At 42.9% G+C, this 21,439-nt stretch overlaps 2 protein-coding genes across 3 annotated transcripts in view; both read left to right on the top strand.

Moving 5' to 3' along the window:
- The window catches only part of MTMR9 (myotubularin related protein 9), a 37,060-nt gene extending 36,233 nt beyond the window's left edge, over positions 1–827 (top strand). The window contains exon 11 of the mRNA XM_054988000.1: positions 649–827. Within this exon, the coding sequence (XP_054843975.1) occupies positions 649–827 (179 nt within the window). The remainder of the gene's footprint in view (positions 1–648) is intronic.
- LOC129335464 (L-threonine 3-dehydrogenase, mitochondrial-like) overlaps positions 824–21,439 on the top strand; it is a 69,715-nt gene continuing 49,099 nt past the window's right edge. The window contains exon 1 of one of the 2 annotated variants that reach the window (XM_054988014.1): positions 824–870. In XM_054988014.1, coding sequence (XP_054843989.1) covers positions 827–870 — 44 coding nt within the window. In that variant the 5' untranslated portion in view covers positions 824–826. Of the gene's footprint in view, positions 871–13,161; positions 13,214–21,439 lie in introns of those variants that run through there. The other variant, XM_054988033.1, reaches the window with a different exon arrangement.

Below are 21,439 nucleotides of genomic sequence, written 5' to 3'. Positions count from 1 at the left end.
GATTTCACCTTACTTGACTGAATTGCAGACTAACAGTGAAATCCTAAGCAGAGTTACTCCAGTCTAAGCCCATTGAAATCAGTAGGTGTAGACTGGAGTAACTCTGCTTAGGATTCCACTGTAAGAGGTTTCTGGGGTTTGAATCTTGCTTCAACCATGAACTTCCTAGGTGGCTTAAGGCAAGCCATTGTCTCTTGACATCAGGCCCCTTGCTGCCCTGTGGGATTATAGAGTGGTTCTGAGAACTATATAATGTGTCTGAAGCAATTCAGAGCAGTTCTGTTCACATGAAGCTGCCTTATACTGAGCCAAACGTTTGGTCTATGATAGGCTGCAGCTCTCCAGGGTTGCAGCTCAAGGTCTTTTACATCACCTTTTACCTGAATCTTTTTTGTTTGAAATGGAGATGCCAGGGATGCTTACCCAACTTGTAAAGAAAGGGGTTTGAAGTTCTTGCACTCAATCTCTTCCTGTTGCATGGGAAATATTAATGAAAACTGCAAAACCTGGCACAACTTGGCTGGGGTGTACATCATCATTCTGTATTAGCTGTATCATCCACTTTATTACCCTGCAGTTTGTCATGTTTAGAGGAAGAGTGGGTGTGTCTGCTGCTGTTCATTTAACAAAACACAACTATTTCTCCAGGAGTCTTTCTCCGTTGGAACCGATCCTCCAAATTTCTAGATGAATCCTATGAAGAAATGATCAATATCATCAAATATAACAAGGAACTTCAAGTGAAAGTGAATATGCTGAGGAGGCAGCTGGTGGAGCTGGAGACAGATGACAACATGCAGGATGATGGGATGCCAGAGAGTCCCTGATGATGTGCTGGGCTCACAGCCAAGGTTGTCCCCGTTTGGCTGGGTGAGTTATCACTACACTAAGCACTTGACAGAAGACTTGCATGCGCTCAAGCTCCTTTTTGATGCAGTTGATTTTGAACCCCTTTGCTTCTCAATCCCTCTCTTGGCACCATAGTCATTCACATCCTAACAGTATCGTTTCTTTGGTTTTTCTCATAGGAGCAAAAGTGTCTTCACTGAATTCATCGCACTGTCCTTTGCTGGCAAATTCTGCCACCGGTAATAAACTGTGTAGTTTCAGGGTCGACTGTGGCTCATAAAACGCTGTTGACCCTCATCAGTGTGATGGCCAGAATAGAAGTTCTTTAGCTTAGACAAGAAAGAGACTTTGGACTGAACTTGGCAACATTAGCCTTTTGCAAACCATGCCATTTTAGGGGGAAATATACCCATTCTCTCCCCCTCCCCTGCAACCTACCTTTTCCCAGATTCGATGTTTTTAGTTTGTCCCTGAAAACCAGAAATGAATAGCTGTTTCCTGAGCTGCTGGTTCAGCACTGTAAGATGCAGCTAAGGAGTGTTGGGAGGGTCATGAAAATGGGAGGGCGCTGCTGCACTTGAAAATATTATTACAAGCTTGACATAGACTACAATCTTAACATCTGGCTTAGAGTTAATTCATATATCCCTAGGTCAGTACATATCGGAGTCCTCCCAGGTACCACTTCATACTGCATTTTAAATACTCCCCATTAGGAGTGCAAGAGAAATTGGGAATGTTGCATGTGGAAAGCTAGCATAAAAAGCAGAATCCTTTTTGATGTTACGTAAGATTTCCAGGGAATTCCTGTTAAGGAAGACACGTTCATTCATGTGATCCTGCAGATAAGAAGCAGTACGATCTTGGAAAGGCTGTAGCAGATGCTTTTCCCCTGCATATTTGAATTGACTCTTAGCTTTGTGCACGGGGAAAGACAAGTGGAGGCAGCACTGCTCGGGGAATGAACACTGAAAGGTTCATCCAGTCCCTTAAACTGGAGAGGTATAAACTTTCACGTATTCTGCCCTGGACAGAAAGAAAGTCGGGATAAACCCATGACTGCAAATAGTAATATATCTGATACTAACATTATGAAACATAAACAGATTTATTATTGCCACTGAAGCAAAGAATTTGCTTTGCCACCAGTGCAGAGCCTGCAATGGGAAGTTTCCAGGAGGAGTAAAGAATTGAAGTTGCACCTGTATGACTTGAGGCCCACCAGTGCAAAGGCAACCCACTTGCCATTTGTTTTTCTACGTGTAAGAGCAAATTCAGGAGCAATATCCCATTCTTGCCATTCCACATTTCTTGGCTGATGGTTGGCATTCATCTTAGTTCACAAGTTATGCAAACCTGGCCTAAGGGTTGATCTTCCTTCTTTGATACTTACTCGTGAAATCATCAAGCAGTCTCCAAGGTTGTAAAGAACCTTGTCATATGTTGCTTAGCAGAGGCATTGATTTGACTTGCTACTGATAAAGGGTCAACTCAAGATCTAACCCTAGTATAAGCCAGTGTTGGGGCAGTCCTATTTGGAAAGATCTACCCGTGCTTTGTAAATATGCTGCCAGTTTTTCCTTGCAGTTGAATTAACAAAGCACTGCTCTTTTTTCTGCATGTGTAAAGGCCACCTCAGCCTTTGGAAATAATTAGCACTTCATGTTGTTGTTAGAGCCCTGCTTAAGGAAGCTTGTAGTGAATCAAAGGCTTTGGGAAGGTAGCGATGGTGGAGGGTATGATTCAAGCAAAAAAGCTGTCCCTGTTTTTTGCAAGTATGAGGTCTTTCCCATGTTTTGGTGGCCATGGTCTTTGTCTATGGCTACATCTTCTTAGCAACTCCTGTTCCACTCCACAGTATCCAATTCCTCCTTTCTGGGCTGCTGCCTGCTTTGTCCTATTTTCTTTAGCCAGTCCTATTCTTTTCCCTCTGGCTTATAACCCACGCCCACCCTGAAACTTCTTTCCAATTAAATTCTTACCTTATTTCCCCGTCTCTTGCACTGTTTCCCGCTCCCCATCCAACCTCAACTCATTACCTATTATGCACCTTTTCTTCGGCCTCCTTGCTTTGGGGCTTCTTGTCCTTCAGCTGTTTTTATGTCTCAGGGACCTCTTTCCAGTCTGCAGCCTACCTCTGGATAAACCCAGCCAGCCTGACAAGGTTTGCTTCCTATCAAAAACTGGACTGCAAATTATTGTGCTGGCTGTGCAATGTCCATCACTGCACTATTTCTGCCATTTGGTGTCAGGCTTCACCCCACAAGGGCAACACAATGAACAAGATTGGTTCCAGTAGGAGGTTAATCTCAAAACATCAGTCACTGCAAAATTAGAGTATATTTTAATGGAAAAGTACTAATTCCACTATCTCTACTGCAGCTCCTTTTTAAAAGACAGGTATAGCCAATATAGTTTTAAAACCTACCCCAGTATTAGTGAGCTGTTCTATATCCAGAGTGGACAACTGGCAATTCGGCCTGCTAATGTCCCCATTCTCCTTCACACACAATCACCCCACCTGATTAATAGGGCAAAGAATCCCCCCCCCCATTTACATTACAGAATGGCATGTATGGGTTCTTAATTCTGCATGATTCCCAGTAAGACGTCTCCCTTGAGTCCTATGATGATGTTGAACTAGGCAAAGTAGGTTGGAGGTTGCTGCATGCTTTGTCTCACTGTATTATCCTGTGGCATAAAGGCATGGAGCTTGCAAAATGTCACAATGTGCACAGAACTGTCTGTCTTGGTATGTGGAAGTGTAAGCAAAGAAGCGCAAGTTTTCCCATCCCTTCTCTGGAGACTACCACCCAGAAGGGTACAGGAGGAATGGAATCTTCCTACCCTAAGTCACCTTACTTCAAAATGGGTTTCTGTTTAAGTGCCGAATCTTGAAGAACTTTGTGTACAATATTTAAAAGACAGCTGTGGGTCACCTTTGAAGGTTGGCTGTTGAGATTCATAAATCTTGATTGCACTGTTTAGAATTAGCTAATTATTTTGGTGCTTTTTATTTTTTGTTGGGTTTTGTTCAAAGGGATTTGTAAATACTTTATTTATATTTTTCACGAGTTATTTGCATGGTTTAGAAATTGCATTATTAGTGTGGGGGGACGTCACTAATTGTAGCATCAGTCCTGTTAGTAGAGTGGTGCTTAATGTGGGCTTCATCAAAGCCAGGAGTCCTTGAGACTTAGTAGTTTGGGACTACACAACCCCCCTTTTGAGTACCATTGCACACTACTAATAATTCTGAGAATTAAGTCTTCTGGCTGTATGAGGAATTCTTTGATGAAGACTTCAGAGAACTACATTTCCAGGAATGTTAGTTAGGAGCCATAATGGTTAAACCTATAGGATAAACCTGTCCTAAGTGGCATCCTTATTCTCCCTTTTTCCTCATTGTTAACATTCTAGTTTGTGGTTGGGTAACCAAATTTTGCCATTTCTTCTGAAAGTAAAAATTATTTGTACATACTGCCCCAAAAAGCAAAGTCACTTTTGAAACTTGTTGCAGTAGATATGAGATCACACTACCCCTTATTTTTTAAAATTCTTAAGCTGCAGTCTCTTTCTGGAGGATCTCTTTTGACACAAGTTATAAACTTGTGGAGTTGAATACTATGCAGAAAAATGGAGAAGCCCTTTCGGTGCAAGCAAACTAGACTTGCTGTTAATTTCTTGCTCAGCTTCTCTGATAACAAATCTCCCCCCAGGATCTGCACATCTGAGGAAACTGGATAACCTGCTGTGTTTGACAGATGTCATGTCTTTGTCATGTAGCCAGTATGTCTCACCAGGTTTTCATTTTGTATGTTCACGTTGTATGTTCCTCCTCCAAAGTGTGTTTGAACCGGCTTTCCCTTAGCCCAGCTTTAAAACAGGTTTGCTAGCCTAGTTTTCAGCGAACATTTATGGAGTTGCTAGTTTCCTGATTAGGCTGATTAATATGCCTCTGGCATATGGTCTGAATATTTTATTCCACAATAAGATTGTGGCCAGTTGCTTATTTTTCAAAATACCTTGGTTTTTAAAAGAAGAATGTGATGTAGGATACTAATACTTGTCCACCAGTGATACTTAATAGAAATCCTTGTTATGTTTTATCCCAAACTGTATTGCCAAGGCTGTATCTATTGTATACATAGCCAGTGCCAGGGGTCATCTTGGTCAAGCAAATGCCAGGGGTTCATAGCTGGTGGGAAGCCTGCTGAGCTGAGTGACTCAAAGCACCTTGTGCCTGGTCCCCTGAAAGATCAGAGGAGGGGACAGCATCTCATCCTACACTTGGACAGGGACTAAGTGGATATGGGAATGGACAGTGGGGATGCAAATTGGAGGTGGACGATGGGCATATTGAAGAACTCTGCGGGCTCACAGGTTCTGCCCATCCATCACTGGTTGAAGAGACCCACAGATAATTTTTGCCCAAGGAGAGACAGATTCCTAAGCTGTTTGTGTTGGTTCCCCAGAATTCCCTGAGTTCATATGACCTTAAAAAAGAAACGGCTTATAAAAATAATCTCCATCCTACCCACTAGAGATCTGTAGATATGTCTGTCTGAACATCATCCAGGAGAAAATTCCCGTAATTTGCATCTCTAACTGGTAACACTGGCATCTAAATTATTTCATGATTAGCTGTGTTTGATCATCTTGAGAAGAATGTAAAAAGCCATGGCTGCCATGCCAAAGGAAGAACTGTTGTAATAGATCTTATACTTCTGCTTTGAACCTAAATGTATTTTGATTCTACTCCAACTTATATATACCCTACACACTTCACAGTGCCTTGTGCTGTGGTTCAGACACCTGCTACAACTTGGATATTGTGGCCCTACATTCTAGACAAGATATAAGACACTTCCCCCACCCTCCCTAAATATATGTTAATTGGCAAAAATAACATGAGCATTGCAAAAGGAGTCTAGTATCTTTTGGGGGTGAACTATGTTCTGATTGTATTTGGGATCGAATGTTTTTTTAATGTGGCAATCTGTTTTTAAGTGCACTATTGTCTGTATCTACATCTTCAGTGTTTAACTTGCATATTGGTGTCTTTATTGCTTTATTAAGACTTGCAAACAAAAGAACTTTTCTGTAAAGTAGGAAAATGTCAGTCTGTAAGCAGATCTGTGTGCAGTTGAGTAGCGCCATCTGTATCATCCCACAGGCCATGGTAACCATTACCTATTACAAGCTAAGTGGTAACTATATCTTGGTCCCAAATCTGGGCCTGCTGCTACTTCAGTTTTAATTTTTAAATGATCCAAGCTGGCAGCACCAGGGAGAAATGTGCGCTACCATGCTGGAGCATGTTTTTTTTTTCTGGATTGCAGTCCTGAATATTGCTACACAGTCCTTATTGAAAAGAGGTTAATAAAGAAATACAAGGAGAACAATGTATATATATCATGCATTTTTTAAAAATACTTATATTCCACTTTTCAGACAATTGTCTCTCAAAGGGGCTCATGTCAATCTAGAGAGGATTGCAAACCAAAAAGACAAGGTAATAATAATTAACAACAGCATTCGATTTATATACTGCCCTTCAGGACAACTTAATGCCCACTCAGAGCAGTTTACAAAGTATGTTATTATTATCCTCACAATAAAACACCCTGTGAGGTGGGTGGGGCTGAGAGAGCTCCAGAGAGCTGTGACTAGCCCAAGGTCATCCTGCTGGCTTCAAGTGGAGGAGTGGGGAATCAAACCCAGCTCTTCAGATTAGAGTCTTGTATGTGAAGGAAAATACAAAAGATGAAGGTTAGTCTGCAACGATGGAATTTATATTCCATCTGATCCTCCCCTCATTGGCGTTCTTGGAAAGCAAAAGGTGAAGTTTCCCAGTGTTATCTTTAACCTCTGGCCATTGACGGAAGCGGCAGTGTCCTTTCCCCTTGCTTCCCTGGCAGTGACAGCAGACTTCCTGATAGAGAAGAAGCAGCAAATTTCTTCTAGCTGCTCATTTTCTGGCTGAGGTCAGGCAGATCTTGAAATGGTACCATTGGAAGGGCTGTACTCTTCCTATAACCTTTGCCCTTCTAGCTAGGGAGAAGAGCTAAAGTGTATTTCCCTCATTTTTGCACTCCCTGGACAGCTGGCAATGAAGAGATCTGTAATGATAATAACTGCAGATTTTATAGCTGTAGAATAAAAGATCCCAGTTAAAACTTTCCAGACTTCATGAAGCTGCTGTATTTCCATTTCTTTCTTGCCATCCTTTCAAGTTAATTTACTCTGCTTTATGGACAGGTTCTCGCTCAAAGGAGTATTTGAGTTTGGATTGTTGGCATTTCTCAATTTTTTTCAGCTTACGGTGGCCTCCTTCTAAACTTAACCTGTGTCCTAGGACCCCTGAATCCCCAAACCACCATCTTCTCCATGGTCATGTACATGCAGCCTACTGCAAGGATATGCAGATTGATACACTAATTCAATATCAGGCCTAGAAAGGGGAATAGAACAAGATGTCACAAACAGAATATCCTAAAATAGCACATGGGGAACTCTCTTTAAAACAAAGTTGAAACTCTTCCTTAGCTTCCTTTCCAAACTGCGTTAGGGTGGTAGAGTAGTGATGGTTCAGGCGTCATACAGAGACCTCTGGTGGGCCATTCAGCTCAGCCATGGCTTTGCTGGGAAGGATCTGCCTCGAAATCCTTTCCTGAGACTTTGTACGTACATCCTTCCACATGTTTGTGCTTCAACAAGGAGTTTTGAAACTGCTGGATTTAGTAATTGCTTCCTGCTTCCTCAGCACAGTTGAAATTTTCTTGGAGGAGATGCATAGGCTGGGTTTTGGCTTCACCCTCTGAGTGCAATTACACATTACCTTCTAAGCATGACACTGCTGCAAAAGATGACTTTTTTGTGCCTCCCCCCCCCTCCCCAAACTGAGGGGGCTGTAAAAGCAGAGCAGGGTGAAGGGTATATAAATAGTTGGGAGACTTCCTTTCCTCTATGGTGCATGAATGTGAGATGGCTGGTTTTCAGGACCAAATTGAGTAACTTCCTGATCATGTACAGACCCTGCACCTCAGCAACCTTGTGCTATGGTGCAATCGCCTCATAGCCCTGATTGTTGACACTTGGGGTTTTCCTTTAAGTGAGAACAGGAAGTTCTTCTTCTCATGATCAAACACTAAAAAGGTATTTTACCACTTCTTTCTTTAGTGGTTAATTAATTGGGATTGGAGGGCCAAAGCACTTTCTTTGCTCTAAATTAACCTCCCATCCATAAAACATTTAAGCTAGCAATGGGGCAGATCCTATCTTAAAGGATCCTGGAAGCTGGGGTGCAGGAGTGCTTCTCTGACACCGCACACTGCTTGACACAACGGTTCCTCTCCAGTGTCTCCCACTTCTGAAACTTCTCCCCTATTCCAGGTTAGGGCAGGATTTGCAATCTGTGACTGGAGCCAAATGTGGCTCAGTACAGAACCAGATACGGTTCTTCCAGAACGATAATCAACATTTTAAGTTAAGGTACAAAGAGATGGAGAGGCCAGTATGTGAATAGAATGGCTGGCCAACAAGGGATTAAAGGACTTCTTAGAGTCAAATGACATGACAGAATTTCCAGTGTTGGATCTGCAGTCCCTGCAGCCACACGGTAGCTGTGCGGAACAGAACTGCACAAGTTTGTGTAAACCATATTGGCTTGGGGAAATTGTGCACAGAAGCAGGAGCTCTCCTCTCCCCACGGTTCTAAGATGAATTGGGCTCTCACACACTTTTAAAATGCTGTTCCCAGCAGCTGCTGTGTGGCTGGGGAGGCTGTGTGCAGACCCAACTCATTAGAAATCATATTGTGTAGTTTAGACCTTGGGGATGCATTACAGATAGGGAAATGACAGAGGTGAACAGCTGCCAGTAAGAAATCCAGGTGCAAACTATATGCAGATTTATGCCACTGCATTAAAACAATCATGCAGGGTGCTCCTGTTCATATTTATGACGTTATAAGACCTTGTGTGTGCCACTTCTTAAAAAAGGACTCACAACAGCCAGTATTTGGGCTGCAGGATCTTTAGCTTTTATAAATTAATGATCCATGTCACTTGAGTTATATATTTTCAGTTATGCAAATAGCCTTTCTTATATTGTCTCTTTGTCGATGTCTCTTGCTCTGAATTTTAACAGCCTACCTCTTTAATTGTAAGAGGATTCTGACCCCTGCTATAAACAGTTTGATTTTCAAAACTTATCTATCCGTATCCTTTTCATTAGATTCAAAAGTCTCATTAAGCTGGCTTTGTTCCTGGCTCTATAGTTTGAAAGACAGTATAGATAGGTTTTTTTCCCCCTCTTAAAATTATTAGACACCATGTAGAAGAATTTAGCAAGCTTGCAGTTCACCCCTAAGGAAAATTACACCTTTCAAAGTCAATTGAAGTCAATGAATTTAGAATGGATAACTCTGTTTAGGATTAAACTGCTGGAGAGCTTTATACATGTTGACATATCCTGACTTGGGGATTGAGCTGAAAGCTACTAAACTGTCAGCTGTTATATTACTACAAGTTGACAATCAGTTATCAATATAAAATATTTATCAAAGAGAAGGGGGATTTTGAGGAGCAAATGAGTTTCAGTTCTATTTACCACCTTTTTGCTACTGGAGAACTAACGACTGAGCGTTGCTTCCTATTCTAGATTTCCCAATTGTTTGGATTTCCATTATAATTGAAATACCCACTACTTGTAGGTTCTATTTCCTTGGGAATACATGAAGGAGAGAGTGTAATTGTTTCTAGTAGTGCAGAACAACAGTTTTCCTCCTGGGCATATTTAAAATCTACTCTGCACATTGCTCTGTCATGCAGAGACTAAAGCAGTATAAAAATGAATTTTGCCTACAGGTGAATGGAGGAGTAAACAGCTTTTTGTCTGATCAAAAGGTCTCATTAAGATAATTGGTGTTTTGCTTTGTCTCGCTTTGCTGCTTGTCAATACAAATTAGGACTCTGTTGCCCTGGAGTGAAAAGAAGGATGCTTTAGGATTTCTTATGCCATCTTAAATTACTGGAATATTATATATCAGGCAAGTCTGGTTGTTTGTAAGGATTACACCAAAATGATGTTTATGGAAAGCTTTGAGGATTTCCCAGTGCTCTATAAATAGCTAGAAACTGGAAATTGATAATAGTTATCACCCTGTTATGAAAAGACAAGATTCACTGGAATAGACAATAATACTAGAAAAAGTTGAAGGCAGTAGGAAAAGAAGACGACCCAACATGAGATTGATTAACTCAATAAAGGATGCCACGGCCTCCAGTTTGCAAGACCTGAGCAAGGCTGTCAATGATAGGACATAAAGTTGACACTGAGAGATCTCTGTCTTTTGGTGCTACACCTCTGAAGATGCCAGCCACAGCTGCTGGCGAAACGTCAGGAACTACAATGCCAAGACCACGGCTATACAGCCCGGAAAATCCACAACAACCATCGATAGGACATAAAGTTACCATAAATCGGAGGACACGGGCAGATATACAAAGCAATCCCAAGCAGGACTACTCAGAATCATAATCAGGTCTATGGAGTGAGGCTTACTCCCAGGAAAGTGTTTTTAGGAGCATAAGGATAACTTCCTAAAGATTCTTTCCCCTCATTTAGCTTTCTTTATAAATAGTCCTACATTATTATCAGTATTACTCTCTTTTGCTTGTTTCAGGTGATTAGGTTTCCTATCTATTTAAGCTGATTGTACCTCTGCTTTGTTCTTTTGCATCCTTACAACATGCCTCCCACTTTATGACTGGGATATAAAGACTCAGGGATCTCTATTCCTACTTGTATCTGATGAAGGGAGCTTTGACTCTCAAAAGCTTTTGCCCTGAAAATCTTGTTGGTCTTTTAAGATGCTACTGGACTCGAATCTTGCTGTCCTATTTTGTTTGGTTAGCCATTGCTCTGACATACTTTGTGGAAAGCTTTCACTTTGGAGTGAAAGATGCAAGGGATATAAACACAGCAATTGAAAGGAGATGTATTTCCCCTTCAAATTTAATCTCGAATATAAACTCACCAGATAGGATGGCAGTTATCAGCCTCAACTGCCACCACCACTTCTGCTTGCAATATGTGGGAAATACTGGCCTGCCTTCCAGGATTACTAAAAGAATGACTGGGAAGTGCTTTGCACACTGACTATGCAAAACAATTGCAAAATATTTATCCCAATATTTTTCTCAGCATGCCTTACTGTAACTGGTAACCTTTTCACGCACTAGTTAGGACATTACAGCATCAAAGCTGCAGTCTGATCTCAATACTCAGTGGGAGGAAATTAGACAAATAGGACTTACTTCTGAGTAAACAGGGACGAAACAGCTCTGCAATCTCCAAAACACCTGTTCCCATTCAAAGACTGGGGCTTTCCTCATGCCCAGCAACACTTTTCTCTTTCCCCACCTCCCCGTCCTATTTAATATCCAGCCCAAAAAAGAGTTTTAGATAGGGCTGCCATCTCTGGCTTGGGTAATTCCTGGAGACTGCCTGTGGAGGACAATGTTTAGGGGCTGGGATGGAGCTCAGTGAGGATGTGATACCACACAGCTACTGTAGCTTAGTGGTTAAGTGGCTGAGTTCTGAGTCAGCACTCTGCTGGTTCAACTCCCACTACTGCCATGAACTGAAAGTGGATGGAAAGGGGCCAGTTGGAGCTTTTGCCCAGTAGGGCTTCTGAGTAGCTGTGCAGATTTTATAAAAATGGCTTCTGCAGCAGCTGCCACCTCAACTCATGGGTCTTCACTGTGTGACTGAAGATAAGCTGTTTGTATGCAAGAAAATATATTAAAACAATATATTCATTTTAAAAGGCATTCTGTTAAACAGAACTTATGCCCGAAATATTGAAGAGTTATTACTAGTTATGCATAGGGTTGCTGGTCTCCAAGTGGGGGCGGAGGATCCCCTACTCCAGCCCTCTGCCCCCCTCCACCACTCACTTGGCTGGCAGGGGGGAAAGGGAGGGGAATGGTCCTCCTGGGGCGCTCTCTTGGTGCAGCACAACAATGTCACTTCCAGGAGTCACATCACTGTACAGGCCACAGGAGTGCTCCTGTGCTTCATGCTGGGCCAGTTTGGGGCCCAACAGGGGTGCAAAGTGCAGAAGCACTCACAGCCTGCACAATAATGTAACTCCTGGAAGGTGAGTGCTAGGTTCCCCACCCCATCGGGAGGATAAAGGGACCTTGCAATCCTCACTCCTTGATATTTTGTGATTGGCTCCACCTCCTATGGATGCCATTTTGTGGCTGCCTCCACCACCCTGTGTCAGAATTCCAAAGGTGCCTGTAGGCTTAAAAAGGTTGGGGACCCTTGCCATAGAGTCTGTCCTCCAAAAGTTCCGTTTCCTTCCAGCAGAATTGATGCTTATAATTTGGAGATCAGTTATATTTCCAGGAGAACCCTAGGTGCCACCTGGAGGTTGGCAACTTTTGGTGTATCCTAATTATAATAAAAGTATTATTTTACTTTCTCCATGTAGAATATTACTAATAGAACATCATGACTGCCTTTGGGTTTTTTAAAATTATAGTTGATACTCTTGTGGGGGGAAACTCTAGATGTATATTTTTGGCACAGAATAACACTAACATCGTTTCTTTTTTGGAAATTTTAACGGTTTTTTGTCAGTCTTTCTACCCCACCCCCTTTCCTCTCAAGGGTCTACGAAATGTTGAAATTTGATTTTTAATTTGTAATATATATTATTTAAAAAATAATTTTAAATAGAATTGTTACGTGCTGCTACAGAGACTCCAGGGCACAAGTAAATAAATGCACATTAAATATAACGCTAAAAGAAATTTACAATGCGCAAAATACTTACTGGCACATCAACTTGAATAGCTTTCAACACTCACGGCAACAGAATTGCCGTCAGCAGAAAGCGACGTCATCATTACTGCACAGTAGCTGCTTCGCATGACGTCGCCTCGTTCTTTCTGCACCAAAAATTCTTCGCTCTGTCACTCACCACCCGAGCCGTTGGGCACGGTTTCCATGGTAACCGCCGCCAGCTTCGCAACAGCCAATCATCATTTTACAGGCCGCGCTCATATGCCCCAGTAGGTTAAGCGCGAGGAGGGGAGGTCTGCAGGTGGCCGCGTCAGTGCAAAATTCCCAAACTGGGACGCGATTTTTTAACGGCTACTGTCTGTAGTTGAGCAGAGGGCCCTCTCCTCGCCTATCAGAAGCTGAGGCGCGGGTGGGCGTGGCTTGCACCTGCCGGGACCGGGGTATAAACTGACAGGTGCGAGGAAGAGGCCGCCGCTTGTTCGGAGGGATGTTTCAGCGGAAGGATTAAGACTGCTGATCGCGTCAGAAGGAAGACTAGCCGGAGGTAAGCGAGGGAGGAAGCTGCGCCTTCTTTTCCCCCTAAAAGAGGCTCCTCGCTTTGTCTTCCCGGCATGCTTGATTTTTTCCTATTGAGAAGATGCTGCTGGCGTTTCCTCGTTAAGCTTTCTGTGGGATACTTACGTAGTGGAGGGGAAAATGTCTTTTATATGTGCTGTAGAAAAGAGCAAGAGTCCAGTAGCACCTATAAGTCTTAACAAAATTTGTGGTAGAGTACTAGCTCACTTCATATATATGTGCTCTAGATTCCTTAGCCCACCCCAGCCTTTTAAATCGTATCTAGACTTCAATGAAGCAATATTCTGTCACACATTGACGTCCAAGAAGTGTCCTCCTCAGTCTTGGCTTTACTTTCTCTAGGCACTTTTCCGCTTTAATCTTTCAATAAACAATTTAATTTAACCTTTGAATACAACTCGTTCACTTTGCTGAATGGGCCTCTTATGTCCACCTCCCCACCCCCATTGCAGTTACGTTTTTTTATATACTGGATTGCTTCCGTTTTTATAACATATAATTTACTGGCATTTTTAAAGGGCCTGTTTAAACAATAACCTCCTCCCAACTTGATCTGCCCCTCTCGGGAACCCAGAACACAAAAAGAAGGGTGAGGAAAGTGGTGATGAGGGAAGAAAGGAAAGAAATAGAGAAGGCTGAGCAGACAGAACATTGCTGATCTGGAGAGTGCACAGAGAATTAAGCAGCTGGATTCAAGACTAATCCATAAAAGCACCAGTGGCATGCCCATATTTCAAAGACTTCCAGACAAATAGGCTAGATAATTTGGACTTTTTATGGCCTCCCAAATGCCCCTTTATCCATCTTCTTGTTGTTTTTTCCCCTATTACTTGGTTCTCTTTTCTTTCCCTCCAGATGGTAGCTGCCTCTCTAGACTGAACCATCTTAGCTTGCCTTAATATCCCTTTCCTTGCCTCTTGCTATACTGGGGGCAAAAACCCTGGTCCTCCTCCAACCTGGGGTCCAACTTCTCAAACAAAGTTGCTGTTCCTCTTATGTACAGTGCGACCCCAAACTACTCCCTCTCCCTGCTTTACTGCCTCTTTCTTTCCCCCAAAGCTGATGTACAGAACTATCCTCTAATGCACCTCTTTATTATTCTTAAAATAGCATCCTCCATGCTTCCTCCTACTTGTCCTACGCTTCAAAATCCTGTATCTCTCTGCCTCTGGTCCCTCAGATGCAGTCGTAGTATTTCTTAAGCTGTGTCCCTCTGAAAAGACTCTTCAACGCCTCCCCCTGATCTCTTCTGCTTTCTGCTCATTGTAGCCTTCTCCCACAGTCTGTCTGGTAAAAACCATTCTCTCTTTATTAGGTGTAATATCAAAGAGTTTTCTTTACTTTGGGGGGGGGGGGACCCTGCTTTATTTCTACTTGTACCATCTGTGCTCTCCTGTCTAACTTGTCACCCTTTGTAGTTCCCAGTACACCTGCACCCATTGCAGAGTCATACACCTTCCGCCTGCTGATCTGCGTCTCTGCTCTCCTAAATTGCCCCTTTGAAGTTATGTTTGAAAGCATCCCGGTCTTTCAGCCATACCCATTTCCTGCTTCTGGTTTACCCCTGCAGCACTGAAGTATTCAGAAGTGCTTCCAAAGCAATCTTTCTACACCACTCTTCAGCCTTCCTCCTCTGTGCATCTTTACTTTGACCACTCAAAAGCTGCCAAGCCTTTACTGGTGGCAGCTGAGTATTTTGTTACCTGGCAAGGTGTCCATGGTATTTCTGTTTGGCAACACTCAAACTATCTCCAGCCAGGCTCGTTTCCTCCTGGCAATGCCCTATTGTTCCTTTGCCAGCTGCCTTCCATGCATTCTCCTTTCTTCTTGATAATCTTCTCTGCCTGTTTCCATTTCTCTGTTTTGTATCCTGCTCTCTAAGCGGGATAACTGTACATCACCAGCTGATTTTCCTTTGCAGAACTAGCTGAAATCTGATCAAGCATCAAGTCACCTAGAGTTTAGCAGTTGTTTATTAGCAGAGTCTAGGCCGATTTATATTTGAATGTACATTTGTTTGTGTGTATGTTTGACAGATTGACATATTAAGGGGAGGGGGACTATTGAGGAATCTTTGCAGCTTCCTACTCTTGGCCTCTCTAGCTGTTCCATGCTTCTTGATGCTGTAGAGCCAGTTTGGAAGACAGCTCTCTGCTTCAACCGAGAAATGCCTTGCTGGAGCAGGGGAGATCTAGTAGGTTTCCTGTGTGAGGCAGACCAATATCCCATCTCCTTGTGCTCATTTAACCTGTGAACTTTGGGGATAGGGAGGACATGACAACTGATCTTGGGATGCTCTGCTTGCATTAGATTTCAGTTTACTTGCCATTCTCCACCCCCACTCCTTTCCCCTCTCTGTTCTCCTATTTCTACTTCTCTTCAATGGATATTTGGCTAGAGAAAAGTGCTGCTAGATTTTATAGCTGTGCAAAAAATCTAGCGTCCTGTTGGCAAAGGGGAAGGCATGTGTGTGTGTACATGTACCAACAAAAGAAGGGTCTCCCCACTTGTACTGTATATAATCTCAAATAGTGTCTTCTTCCTGCTAAATCACCCTTCATACAACATATATAAATCACTGCCACTTACGAAAAGTATTTTTATCTATCACAATGAACACTGAATAAATTACAAACAGTCAACAATAAGTAAATAAATGTTGAACTACTTGTGGAGAATGCATATATATAAATCAATACATGGCAATGCCTGTTACTATATCCACGTGTAGTCCATTAAATGTCCTCAACTCCAAAGAATGTTCCAACCTGCTAATGAACGTTCAAATTAAAGGGGAAGGTCCTTCTCCAGGTGGGAAAGGTATGATGAAAGTGCTGATGCGCTGTGCAAATCCGTGTCATCTCAATCACCTGTTGGAGCATCCGAGGGGGACCCTCTGCCTTCAAAACGGTCGACGCGTTCCAAGCTTGGGTCTCTCTCCTGGAGCAACATGGAGGACGCTGTTCCCAATGTGCCCAACAAAACGCTAGCAATTTTTGTTTCGCATGTTAAAGCTTTCTCAGGGGCCTTGCTGTTATGCAAATAAATACATACATCAACTTATACAGGTGTACCTAATCATAAACTGCTCTAAATACACTCATATAAATCTGTTTCAGAATACTCACTGTTACAATTGATTTCTAGGGCATTGAGCTAGTCTGGAGCCAATATGACGGTAACAATCTCCGTACTATCCATGAGTACTTCCTGATCTTATATTAGTGCGTCTGAACCTTATCCTCCACTACCTGTTGTGTGCTTAAAGGAAACATGACAAATCCCATTCGCCATTCAGACCCACCGGTTCCCTGCTGCTTAAATAAAATATCCAGAACATCTCTCTTTGAAGTAACTGATTAGTTGTGAACAGGGTTTTTTTTCAGGAGGAACGCGGGGGAATGGAGTTCCGGCACCTCTTGAAAATATTTGGCAATAGTGCTTGAAAATAATATGATTTCAAAGAATCCCTTGGATTTCTTCCTCATTTCCCTCTTGAGAGTTCCGCCACCTCTTTTCCCAGAAAAAAAACCCTGGTTGTGAATAACCCCTCCTTGTTTCTAACCACCTCAAGCACTGAGAATTTAAAATCTTGCTCCCTATGTTGTGCCTGTAGAAAATGAGCCGTTAAGGGTGCCTCCAAATTATATCTTCTTATTTTGGACTGATGTTCTTGAATGAGTATTCTCAACGCCCGGGAAGTGCTCCCAATGTAGTATTTCCTGCACGGGCGTTCAATTATATGAATGCGTCGACCGTTGTGAAGGTAGAGGGTCCCCCCTTGGATGCCCCAACAGGTGATTGAGACGACGTGGATTTGCACAGCACATCAGCATTTTAATCATACCTTTCCCACCTGGAGAAGGACCTTCCCCTTTAATTTGAACGTTCATTAGCAGGGTGGAACGTTCTTTGGAGTTGAGGACATTTGATGGACTACACGTGGATATAGTAACAGGCATTGCCATGTATTGATTATATATATATGCATTCTCCACAAGTAGTTCAACATTTATTTACTTATTGTTGACTGTTTGTAATTTATTCAGTGTTCATTGTGATAGATAAAAATACTTTTTGTAAGTGGCAGTGATTTATATATGTTGTATGAAGGGTGATTTAGCAGGAAGAAGACAGACACTATTTGAGATTATATACAGTACAATTGGGGAGACCCTTCTTTTGTCGGTTTTTGATAGTCTTCCCCATAGCCTTTGTTTTTGCATGTGTGTACATGTACACATTAGGGAAATAGGTTTTCAGAACTCTCATTCTTTCTCTCCCCTCTACCATGCTGCTAGTTAGCAGTTGTCTTGTAGCTTAAATGATCCACAAGGGTAGGACTGGGCACACACACACCAAGGCCAGTTCTTCTTTTTCCTTTCTCACCAGGCTCCAGGCAGGGGTGGATATAGGGTTGCCAGCTCTGGGTTGGAAAATTCTTGGAGATTTAGGGGTGGAATTTGGGGTGGGATCACAGGCATCACAGGGATGTGATGGCCTGTATTCTCCCCTTCAATGCTTTTGCTTTCTCCAGGGGAGCTGATCTCTGTGGTCTGGAGAACAGTTGAAATTCCAGGATTTCTTCAGCCTTCCCCACCAGGAGTATGGCAACCCTGGATGGACAGCTGTTAAAAGGGCTCTAGAGCATGCTGAGTCAAGCTGCCCCTTCAGTGCCAATAGCACTGCTTCTAGTGCAGACACAGGCCCTGGTGAATACTGGGTGTCATTATCATTGCCTGGGTCAGACAGCCATTTGTGGTGCACTGCAAGAGGCATTTAGCTCAACCAACTTCTGACTAGTGTGACCCTGTACAGCAGTTGGCCTACTGGGACCTTCCCAGTATGTTCAAGGGAGAAACCAATACTGTAGCCAGTTTTTCTCTCGCAAATAGCTCTCTGTAGCAGTTGCTTCTGGCTTTCAAGTGAATATGACCAGTGAGCAAATGCAATAGATGATGTGGGGACTCAGAATACTACCCCCCCCCCACACACACACCGGATTTTCTTTATAAGGAACCCAGTTCCAATAGAATGGCTGAGTTGCTTTGTTTCAGGGAAACGGCATAAAATTTAACATCTGTTGTGATGACAGAATCTTTGCACTTTGATTTTGAAAAGCAACATTCAAAAACCCCTAGGAGAGAATACTTGTCTTTCTGGGCACTTTGCTGCTAGACCTGAAAGCAGCAACTCTTCTACAAAAGGAGACTCCTATGTAAGGTTGTTCAATCAGGATTGAGCAGTAGGCCCAATTGTATCAACTAGGGCTTTATTAAAGATGACACTACTTTTTCATCAGCTATGATAGCTGTGAAATGACAAATCACTGAATTCTTACAACTGTTGTAAATGGCCTCTGTGCTTAATAGCAATAATAACATTTGATTTATATACTGTCCTTCAAGACAACACCTGCTCAGAGAGGTTTACAAAGTATGTTATTATTTTCCCCACAACAATCATCCTGTGAGTTGGGTGGAGCAGAGAGCTCTGAGAGAGCTGTGACTGACCCAAGGTCACCCAGCTGGCTTCAAGCGGAGGAGTGGGGGATCAAACTTAGTTCTCCCAATTAGAGTCCTGGCGCTCTTAGCCACTACACCAAACTGGCTTTTAACTGGTATAGTTCTAAGTTTTGAGTGGAAATGTTACAAACCATATGTAACCGAACAAAGGGATAAGGAGAGAAAGTTTCCCACTGCCTCCTTTTCTGTTTTGCTTTGCAGCATCAATTAAAATGTGTGTTGTACTATGTTGCCACTCTTCACAGAGTTCCCAGGCAAACTGCTAAAGGTACTCCCTGACCTTTCTTCCACCTCAAGAATCCTTAGGCATGGGATGAAGGTGAATAGTGTCTATAAAAGTACTAAGTGAAAACAAGGTGTGATGTTCTTAATTCCAAGCTGCGATGCTTATTGGAGGAAACAAAAAAGATAATGAATGCTGCACAAAAAGGAAGGGCATGTCTACTGTGGAGGAGGAAAGTCCTCCAGAATGGCAACACAGCAGAGAAAATTCAAGTCCAGGCCATCTGCCTGAGACAGCACAGGGGAAAAAAACCCAAAGGAGTTGGCAGAGTTTACACCCCTCACTTGATATTGAGGGGTGGTCAGTTTGATGGATGGATGGCGTTTCCTGTTTGGGGGAAGAACAGCCACATGGTCATAAACCGTTTTGGAGATGAAAGAGGGATGGAATTCTCATCTCCCTGAACAGTGAATGTGGTTTTCTATTACTCTGGAGGGCTGTTTCTGGAGCAAGGATACTGCCATAAGTATTGGGGGAGGGGGGAGTTTACTCAGTGGAGGAAAATGTATACAAAGGAAAGGAAGATGTGCAATTAATGGGGAGAATCGCTAAGCGTATAAGTAGACCATAATTTCATGGGTTAAAAGACAATGAGTTTCATGGTCTTTTAACCCTGCTGTTTAATCCTGCTGTTCTCATCCTCCTCTCCATTATATATTTATCTACCGACTGAGAATTCACTTCATGCGTCTCATGAGTTGGCCTCTAACCACAGAAGCTTATACTACCATGTGTCTTGCCTTTAAGGTGCCACAAGACTCCTGTAATCCTGTCTATTGAGGTAAAGGGTGAGGTCTGAAGGCAAGTGACGCAGCAGCCTTGAGGAGGCTAAACAGGTCTGGTTAGTGTTTGGATGGGATACTGCCAGGAAGCCCAGGTTTGCTTGCCTTGTGCTCCCTGGAGCAAAGTTGAGATATACATTTTGTATTCATTTAATTTAAAAATGTATGCACTCCCAGCAGTATTCTCTCCAGGCAGAGTCCATACACATATTTAAACAGTAATCAAAAGCAGCAAATTCAAAGAGTTGAAATCTCACACAAAAATGACTGAAACAACATTTAAGAAATCTATAATTGCCCTAAAAAGGAACAATATAAATGAGGGAGGGCATCCCACCACATGGAGCAGGAACAGCAACCACCACAATTGACAAGGACCAAACCACAAAAGCAGAAACTTACCCAGAAGCAGACAGATATTAAAAGAATCCTGGGCCATGCTAAGCCAGGTGGGTCTGAGCCAAGCAGATCAAGTGATGCTGTTAGAACCACAGAGACTGCTTGGTTCAGTTTGTTCCTGCCGTCAGTGGCTCTCTAGGAATGTTCCTAGTAACCCCCTATTTGAGGCTGAAGCTGCTTACTCGTCTTTAGCCTCATAGTCAACTCCAGCAGCTAAGGAGTGACATTTGCATGCTGTTTTCTGCTGCCAGGATGCAAAGGCTGCACACATGTACTTAGATTCTGACTGAGACTGGGATCTGATTGGAAAGCGGAGGGGTCTTAAAAGCTGTAATTTTGCTGGCTACATCGTGGATACTCCTTTGCAGGCATTTGGACCTCCAATTTGTCTAGACCAGGAGTACCCAACATGATGCCCATGTGCACAGTCATGCCTCTAGACACATTTTATGGTGCCCTCCAAGTGTATTTAGAAGTTGGTGGGCCAGATGAGGCTTTTGTAAAGCATGGTTTCTGATTGACTATTGGGAGTATTGATTGGCTGTGCAGGTTTTAATAACAGCAACAACAATAACAACATTCAATTTATATACCGCCCTTCAGGGCAACTTAACACCCACTCAGAGTGGTTTACAAAGTATGTTGTTATTATCCCCATAACAAACACCCTGTGAGGTGGGTGGGGCTGATAGAGCAGCTAGAAGCTGTGACTGACCCAAGGTAGGTTACCAAGCTGGCTTCAAGTGGAGGAGTGAGGAATCAAACCTGGTTCTCCAGATTAGAGTCCCGCTGCTCTTAACCACTACACCTAACTGGCTTTTAAAAACATTGTATGGCAGAAACTGTTTCCATAGCACAAAGATCTTCACTGTGTGACTGAAGGTAAGCTGTAGCAGCTATTCTGGTACTGTCTTCATCTCCTGTGGCAGTCAGATTGTTGCTGCACCCAACACACTGTCGGAATTCCAAATGGACCTGCTGGCTCAAAAAGGTTGGGGACCCGTGGTCTAGACTAGGCATGGGCACGAACGGGAAAAAACCCCGAACACCCTGTTCGTTGTTCATTGCCATCCACGAACAACGAACATGAACTGTTCCCGAACATGTTCGTTGTTCGTGGGGCCAGAACCACCTCCACCCCAAACCACCTCCACTTAGGCCCCCCCCCTCAAACCCACTTACCTGGCCCTTTAAAGATCCCTTTA

The sequence above is a fragment of the Eublepharis macularius genome, chromosome 1 (genome assembly GCF_028583425.1).
Source record: "Eublepharis macularius isolate TG4126 chromosome 1, MPM_Emac_v1.0, whole genome shotgun sequence".
NCBI lineage: Eukaryota > Metazoa > Chordata > Lepidosauria > Squamata > Eublepharidae > Eublepharis > Eublepharis macularius.
Note: the sequence above shows the minus strand (reverse complement) of the source record. Positions and strands in the feature narration are given on the sequence as shown.